The sequence below is a fragment of the Nesoenas mayeri genome, assembly GCF_963082525.1.
Source record: "Nesoenas mayeri genome assembly, contig: SCAFFOLD_35, whole genome shotgun sequence".
NCBI lineage: Eukaryota > Metazoa > Chordata > Aves > Columbiformes > Columbidae > Nesoenas > Nesoenas mayeri.
In genome coordinates, this window is record NW_027659961.1 from 659,587 (window position 1) to 668,585 (window position 8,999).

Below are 8,999 nucleotides of genomic sequence, written 5' to 3' on the forward strand. Positions count from 1 at the left end.
CATAGTAAATGTAAGCAAAAGACTGTACTGGCTGTGAAGGAGAGAGGTTCAAAATGCATGAATAAAATTAACCCAATTTCAGTAAAACAAGCACGTTTCCTGAGCCTTCACTTCACCAGGCTAAAGAAGTTTGGGTCTCTCAACATCTCCACACATGACCCAGACCTTCTCTGGCCACACAACAGCTCCTCCCGTTCCTCCAGAATGGGGAACCTCACACTGGGACACACGGCTCCAGATGTGACCGCATCAGTGCTGCGTCACGATGGACAATAACTGCCCTTGTCTGGGTGGCCACGCTCCTCCCAGTGCAGCCCAATGTGCTCGTGGGCATGTTCCTGCTCAGCACCACTGAGAACTGGCTGAACATCCAGGCTCAGAGGGTTGTGACCAGTGGCACAAAGCCCAGCAGGAGGCACCATGAGGAGCACTGAAGGACACCATATCCCCACCCAACATCTCCTCCTACAGGTGTCTTCTGGGTCCCTGGAACCACCTCATTGCCAAGGTCGAGAGGGGTGCGTAAGTTTGTCTTAAGGACATGTGATGAGCACCAGGTCTGAAGTACCAGAGCAAAAGGATGTGGCTTCTGGGTGAACACTTTCTTCAGTGCAAGTCCTGACACAGGGTCCCAGACTTGCTTTCCATGCCACACTTCACGAGGGATGATGCACTAAGAGATGGCAAGTGGGGGACACCAGTCCTTCTCCAGCTACTTCCCAGGCCTGGTGAAGCACCAGGACAGCAAGGACTTCTGGCCCTGCACACCCTTAACTCTGGGTGTTATCTTGGGGCAGCTGAACACCAGCATTTTTTTCTACAGAGCAATTTCCAGCCCAGGTTAGCTCCTCTCTGATCTCCCCCATCCCTCCTCTGATCTGCTCTGGTGCTCCTGGCCCCATCCTGTGCTCCCCACAGGGCCCCAACCTGGCACTGATGCTCTGCAGAGCAGGTTGGCTGCAGAACCATGGGGCGACTGCACACTGGTTGTGCTGCTCAGTGAGGGACACAGATGCAACTGCATGGGCGGCACTGTCACTGAGTTCTTTCCTGGGAGTCTAAAGCTCTGGAATGGGTCCGGAGCATTTCTTGGGACTCATTAGATTTTCTGCTCATTTCGGTTCAGCAATGCCTTCCTTGTCCTTCAGGTTCCCGGAAACTGGTGCAGGAAGACGCTGTCTATCCCCTTCCCAGGGACAGAGGTAGGCTGACCAGCCCTTAATTCTTCAAATCCTCCTTCAGGCCCTTCTTGAAGATGGGCTTGACATCTTCCTTTTCCAAGGACCTCAGAACTTCTCTGATTCTGTGGTCACTCTTGAAAGCACAATCCAGAATCACGGGCAAGGGTGATGTAGCAGACAGGAGCACTTGCAATGAGCCGTCCCAGCCACTGGGGTTGTTCCTGGAGTCACAGACAGAAATGCCAGGGTTCCATCAGAGCTGGCCTCGTGGACTCCTTATGCACCCAGAGATGTTCAGAGACAGAGTCTGTCCCTTTTACTCACAGAGAAGAGTAACATTGTACCTCTAGCCTCCTGTTGCTACTGCAAAGAGACGGGAGGCACCTCAGCCTCACATCATGAGGAATGGACACGGGGACCTCAGTTCAAGGAAGAAAATCCCAGTGGGTGGTTTCTCATGGGCTGTTACTCCCAATGTGAAGTGACCTCGAGACATTGTCTGTCCCGTAGGCCTTCATGGAAGTCCCAGGAGTAGCTGATAGCATTTCTGCTCACTCAGGTTCATGCCATCTCACGCACATAATGTGCATGCTTGCATCTCATATGTACAATGCAAACATGGACTGCTGACCTGCTCATTCAGTGTCACTCCATGGAGGGAAGAACAGCCTCTGTGGGTGAGAGGCCAGTGCTGGAAATGGTGGTTGTGAGGGGTCAGTCCATGGTGATTGACCTGGGGCTCCTTCCACGGGGTGTCCAGTGCACAGGGGCACAGCCCAGCCCCTGCTCTGCTGGTCCTGCAGGTCTCTGGCAGGAGCCTGGCTGTGAGAGGACACTGCTGTGTGCCAGCTCTGCACACACACACTGTTCAGCTGTACTCTGGTGTATGAATCTGTGGCCACTTTCTTGGGCATGTTCTTGACAGAAGTTTTAAGAAGTCTGAAGTCTTCTGACACTGTCCTAAGAAGATCGCTGTTCTTTGTGGAATTACTTTTACAAAGACCATCTCTGTCACAGCAGTGCCCATTGCCTGTCCCTGCCTGCGCCCACAGCACTGACACACAGCAGGACGGTGACCAAGCTGCCAGAGCACTCAGGCCTTGCACCAACACCAGGGATGAGAAGGAGAGTGTGGAGTGGAACCAGAACAGCTCTGGAAGAACAAGCACTGCTGCTGCCTGGCAGGGCTGCCAGAATGGACTCTTTTCCCCTCCTCCCATGGACAGGAACCATCCCTGAATCTCCAAAAGGCCTTGCAGGAAGGATATAGTGAAAAACAAGTCACTACATCACCCTTTACTTTGTTAAAATACACACAGATCATGGCTCCTCATTTACACAGCCAGTGGTTATAAAAGAAAAGCAGACAGTGGTTTAGAAAGGGGATGACAGAATTATTACAATAAAAAAACAAGATCAACAACAAAAAATACAAATGATGAGCTGAACCTGTAACTAGTTTCATTAAAACTGCTAAGTAGAAGCAGATAAGCAGTTTATTGCTTCAGAAAACAAAGGGATATGAGTTTGCACAGGGCATCCTTGAGCTCCTGGTTCCTCATGCTGTAGATGAGGGGGTTCACTGCTGGAGGAACCACTGAGTACAGAACAGACACCACCAGGTCCAGGGATGGGGAGGAGATGGAGGGGAGCTTCAGGTAGGCAAACATGGCAGTGCTGACAAACAGGGAGACCACGGCCAGGTGAGGGAGGCAGGTGGAAAAGGCTTTGTGCCGTCCCTGCTCAGAGGGGATCCTCAGCACGGACCTCAAGATCTGCACATAGGACACCACGATGAACACAAAGCACCCAAATACTACTAATATACTAACCACAAGAAGCCCAAGTTCCCTGAGGTAGGAGTGTGAGCAGGAGAGCTTGAGGATCTGGGGGATTTCACAGAAGAACTGGCCCAGGGCATTGCCCTTGCACAGGGGCAGTGAAAATGTATTGGCCGTGTGCAGCAGAACATTGAGAAACCCAGTGGCCCAGGCAGCTGCTGCCATGTGGACACAAGCTCTGCTGCCCAGGAGGGTCCCGTAGTGCAGGGGTTTGCAGATGGCAACGTAGCGGTCGTACGACATGACGGTGAGCATATAATACTCTGCCACTATCAAGAAGGCAAATGAAAAGAGCTGTGCAGCACATCCCAAGTATGAGATGGTCTTGGTGTCCCAGAGGGAATTGGACATGGATTTGGGGAGAGTGGTGGAGATGCAGCCCAAGTCAAGGAGAGCGAGGTTGAGCAGGAAGAAGTACATGGAGGTGTGCAGGTGCTGGTCCCAGGCTATGGTGGTGATGATGAGGCCGTTGCCCAGGAGGGCAGCCAGGTAGAAGCCCAGGAAGAGCCAGAAGTGCAAGAGCTGCAGCTCCCGTGTGTCTGTGAATGGCAGGAGGAAGAACTGGGTGATGGAGCTGCTATTGGACATTGGCTGCCTGTGGGCATGAGGACCTGTCATAGGAGGGAAAGATAGTGAAGGTTTAGATGAGACTTCTCTGGCAATAATCAAAAACATTTCCCACAGACCCTCTTAACGCGTCACACACAGAGATACTTTTCTTTTTCCAGGAGAACGTCCTGTCTGAGCCCTCGTCGGTGCTTGATGAGTGTGCAATGAAGAGCAGGGTCTCTGCCCAGGGGCTCCTGAGCAGTCAGGCTGGCCCTGTGTGATCAGGTGGGCAGGGGCCAGTCCTGGGGTTCAGCTTTGTCAGCTGGAGCTGCTCCTGGTGCAGAAGGGACTGTCAGAATCTGTACCCCCAGGCCTGAGAAACTGTGTTTGAGAGGTTTGGTGTTTCTACAGCTCCTTCTCCCCTCCCACCTTGGGGAGTGTTCCTGGATGTTAGAAACCTTCAGCATTTCTACTGTACTCAGGGAGAATAGAGTGAGTCCTGCGAGACCAGAGGGTGCCTGTGGGTCAGTGCAGAGTGAGGGCAGCTGCTCTGTCCCTCTGTCCTGCTCCAGCTGCCCTGGGCTGGCACCTTTCTGAGATTGGGGCTGATCACACTCCCATGTTACCCTGAAAAGCCACCAGGCACTGCTGATAGCAGAGCGACCCACCTCAGATCGTGACAGGTCTCATCCTTTCCTAAGGTCTCAGCACCCTACGTTGAGCCCAGGACACACACAGCTCATTCCCCAGCCCCACAGACTGCATTGCCCACAGCCCACAGGTCAGAGCAAAGCTGGGACACGTGTGCCCATGGACACACCTGCAGGAAAGGACCCACAAGATCAGGCTATGACTCTGCAGCTGAAACTGCCATCCCCAGAGAGCCTGACAGCAAGAACAAGATCCCAAGAGCAGTGACCCAGAGCAGGGGAGCAAGAAAGAAAATGCGGTGAGGGTGGGGGTGAGAGAGGCCAGGGCAGAGGCAGCCGGGCACTCAGACAGTGTCACCCTTCCCCAGCTGTGCAGCCACCTCCCAGACACCAACAGTGCCGGGCAGCTGCTCTCAGCCCCTGTGCTCTGCAGAGGAACTGGAGCTCTGGCTGCACAGGAGCTGCTTCATGCCTTGGAGCCCCCGGCCCTGAGGGCAGAGGCTTTGCTGGGTGGGACAGGAGGCCAGGGGGCTGCTCACAGGAGGGATCTGACCTGCAGGGGGTCACAGGGACTTTTCTCTGTTCTCCCGCCCACAATATATCTGGTTTAGATTTCCTCTCCTTCCCAGATTATATCCCTGCTGCCTGGAGATCCTCCCCTGGGAGGTGTTTCCCTGTCCATGTCTGTTCCCTGTCAGTGCTCACAGACCATCCCACCCTCTGTGCCCTCCCCCTGGCCCTACAGATCCTGCCTGTTCACAGGCACTGCCTGGGGGCATCTTCCTGTCTGCAGGCTGGAAAAGAGGACAGGTCAGACTAAGGCTGAGGGGTCCACCCAAGGTGATGCTGTTTCTGCATAGGCAGAGGAGAGGTAAGGCAAAGGCATGCCAGGATTCTCTTGAAGACCTACTGCAGTTCATGTGTCTCAAGTATTTGTTTTAAATTAAAAACGTCCTTAATCACCACCCATTCCCCAGATTAGGAGAATGAAAACACAGACTCAGGGAGGTTCCATATCTTTGTAGTAGTCTTTGTCTTCTCTCCTTGAAACCTCCTCTTGTCAATATTCTGGAATGAGCTGGAGCTGTGAGGAGCCCCGACCCACGGAGAAGCCAGCAGCAGAAGGACCCTGCTCTGCTGGGGGTCGCTCCTTCCCCCCACAGTTTCTCCCCTCAGTGTTGCTGGGATCTCCCGGGCAGGCTGAGCGCTGACCCTGGCAGGCGGCAGAGTCCCTGCCCGGCACAGCCCTGGGGTGCAGGGACCCTGCTCTGCAGGACAGCCCTGGGCACCCCTGGGTGCTCCACCTGCACTCATGCTCAGCAGAAGTTGTCATCATTCCCTGTTCCTCTGACAGTGCAGCAGGGAAGCCCTGCTCTGGAATGTGTTCTTCTCCTCTACAACTGAGATACTGTGAGAGAGACCTGACAGATCCTGTAAATTGTGGGATGTACCAGCTTAGGGTCTACCTCCAGAAAATGCAGCTGCATTGTCCTACAGCCAGAGACTTACCGTGTTAGAACTGTGATTTGTCTCATTGAATCCTCAGCAACCAACCCCCCACATTGCCTTTCCCTCTCTCTGCCTGTCTCCTGTGCCCTCGGTGCTACAGGCAGAGCCCTCAGCCCTGCTGCGTGTGCAGAGGAGCTGCTCCTGGGCAGAGCTGTCTCTCTGCAGCGCTGCCGCTGCCATGAGCTCCCTGTGTCCCAGGAGCCCAGCCCAGCTCAGCAGCACAGGAGCAGCCCATGATGTCCCTTTCTCTGTCCCCTCTGGACTCCATCCAGGTGTCCCTGGGGCTGCAGGAGCACATCCTTTGAGACAACCTGAAGTAATCAGTGATGTTGATTCTCTCTCCTCTGCAGAGACACATCATTGTGTTCTTTGTAATAAACAATGAATTAGTATGAGAATCAACTTTTCTTGTCCCAGAGAGGGACAAGACACCGGGAAGATTACAGCCAAGGATCTAATTCCTCCAAGCCGGGGGAGGAATATCTTCAGTTGGATGAGTTCAGGCATTTTATCCTGGTTTTATACTCCCAGGCCTAGACAGACATTCATCAGTCTTTGGCCATGTCATGTCTGTGCTCTGCAGCAAAGTCTTTGCACACATGGGCTCTTGGACACTTGGTACCAGGTTTCTTGTGGCAGGTCAGAGCTGGGCTGGTGCCACAGCTGGGGTGGTTCAGCCCAGATGTGAGGCCATGTCCTCAGCCAGGGACCTGACTGGGGAGCTGGAGCTGTCAGTGCTGCAGACAGAGCTGTGACACGGATGGGATGAACTGCCAGGCAGGGTGGCAGGAGTGAGTTCATCTGGTCTGCAAGGACAGCAGCCTCCAAGCACAGCAACAGTCCAGATCAGAACTCAGTTCAGAGCTGTAAGGAAATTCAAAGGCCCCATAATGTGCTGTTACTACTGCAGGAACAGTTAAAGGAGAAACAAAGACACTTTGTGGCCACTGATGAACTTAATATGTGAAACAACTGATAATCTCTGTGTCTCTTCTCTTCCATCTTCACCAGCAAGGTCTCCCAGGCTTCTGTGGCTGGAGTCAGAACAACCAACAGTGGATGGGGATCAAGTCAGGGGTCACTGGAGCTAACACAATCCTTTCCAGTCTATAGGACAGCAGGGGCAGCATCCCAGGAGCTGGGACAGCAGGACCATGACACAGTGAGGCCACTCTCCACCATCTTGGAAAGCTCATGGAGACTGGGGGGACTCCCTGAGCACTGGCAGCTCTCACACAGTGTGTGCGATTTTCAAAATGGCCCATGGGTGAGCAGGGGAACTAAGGGCTGTGCCCCAGAGCATGTCCACTGGGACCCCATTTCTGGGTGTCAGGAAGAGAAGGTGACGGGGTTTGCCCAGGGCAGGTTGTGCCTGTCCATCCTCTTTGCTTTCTGTGAGGAAAGGAAAAGGTTGTGGACATGGGCAGAGCAGTGTTTGTCTGTTACCTTTAAGTCAGCAAGGCATTCAGCATCATCCCCCACAATATTCTTGTGCCCAAGGCAGTAAATTCTGGTCTGTGTCATTGTGCAAGTAGATGGGTAAAAACAATGTGGATGTTTGGGCTTGGAAAGGTGCTGTAGAAAGGGAGAAACTTTCCAGTCATGAGGAAGAGTCCAGCCCTGAAAGCTGTTTCCCAGGAGTGCGCACCCACTCTGTCCCAGAAAGTGACCAAGATGTGTTTGGATAAAGCCCTGAGCAATCTGGTCTGACCCTGCTGTGAGCTGGAGGTTGGTCAAGACACCTCCTGAGCTCCCTTTAAGCCTGACTGACACTGTCCTTCCTTCCCCTTCATGTTTTCAAATTAGGGAGAACTCTCAGGTTCTCCCAGACCACAGAAGCAATTCACATGAGGTGCAGGGCTGCTTTACAAGTGCCCCCAAACAGTCCTGACCACAACTTTTCCATCTTTTTTCTTTTCCCGGAGCCAAGATCTTATTTTTTGCTGTCCTAATGCCTCTCCGGAAAGAACAGCCTGTGTTGTTAACCCTTTCAGAGCAGGTTGCTCAACAGGTGTCAGCATCCATGCACAGAGTCTGCACAACAGCTAGACACAAATCCATCACTATAGAAATGAAAATGAGGCACTTGACCATCTCCTTGCACCCAGATATCAGCGTGACATGTCTACTGAGATGCCAGGGAATACCTAAAATACACGTGAAGTGTATGTGAGTCCTGGTTGGGTATCCTGGCTTGTCTCCTGACCCATGTGGTGCTTCAGGCTTTGAAGAGAATCAAAACCAGCCATTGGACTTGGGTAGTTCCATTTTACACGTGTCACACAGGGCAGATGAGGGAGCTCAGAACTCCAGACTCCGCTGCACGGTTGGGACTGCAGAGACTGGAAATGCAGGTGACAGTGTGTGTCAGTGCACACACATAAAGATTCTGGCTTCCTTTGGGCCTTTGCACTGACCTGGGATCTGTTCCTTGGCCTGCTTTGTCTCAAAAAGAAACTGTTCTCCTATGCAACCTCCACATAAGAAATAATTAAAAGGTAGAGGAATAATGAAAGAAGCACAATTTGGGGGTAATTCTGTACAAGAGGTGTACTCTTTAAATGATTAAAACAAAAAAGAAGTGAGAGAAAAAGCATTGTTCTAAGAAATTCTTTCAAGACACAACTGCTGAGGTGTAGTAGATGTTTGAAAGAGCAAGAATGACTGTTAGGAATGAAATTAAAGAGGTTTAGTTCATCATCAGCACCAGTGAGAATGAGGAGTTCCATGTTACTGTTACTAGTGACTCCACCACTGTTCACAAACATCCTTCAGAGCATCTCCATTTTTCCTGGGCTCCAAAGTTCATCCTGCTCAGAGTTTGACAGGATTGCTGCAAACCCCTGTGACCCAAATCTCTTCAACTATCTCTCCTCAACAGCCTTTTACCCCAGGAAGGGGAAAATTTCTAATGCAGACACCAACCCAGTGCCCAACCTGCCTGGAGAGCCAGGACAGTTGTGCCACACAACAGACGCCTCTGAGGGAAGATGGAGGTGATGGAACTGAAATTGTTTCAGCTCAAATCATAGAATCAGAGAATCATAGAATCATTTAGGCTGGAAAAGACCCTTAAGAATGCAGAGTCCAACTGTAAATCAAACACTGACAAGTCCACCACTAAACCATGTCCCAAAATTCCACATCTGCACATCTTTTAAACACCTCCCGCAATGGAAGCTCCAATCCTGAGCTGGCAGGACACCATTGGCTGCAGCTGGACATAAGATACTGGTCATGGCTGTGAGTTCAGCCCTCGCTGGCAGAAT

The 8,999-nt window shown here is 52.1% G+C and overlaps 1 protein-coding gene across 1 annotated transcript; it reads right to left on the bottom strand.

Annotated features, from left to right (window-relative positions):
- Window positions 1-2,677: 2,677 nt before the first annotated feature.
- Window positions 2,678-3,610, bottom strand: LOC308052559 (olfactory receptor 14J1-like; the record flags this gene model as incomplete). Its single annotated transcript, XM_080364632.1, has 1 exon — window positions 2,678-3,610. One exon carries the CDS (start codon window positions 3,608-3,610, stop codon window positions 2,678-2,680), a length of 933 nt encoding a protein of 310 aa, XP_080220758.1.
- Window positions 3,611-8,999: the final 5,389 nt, after the last annotated feature.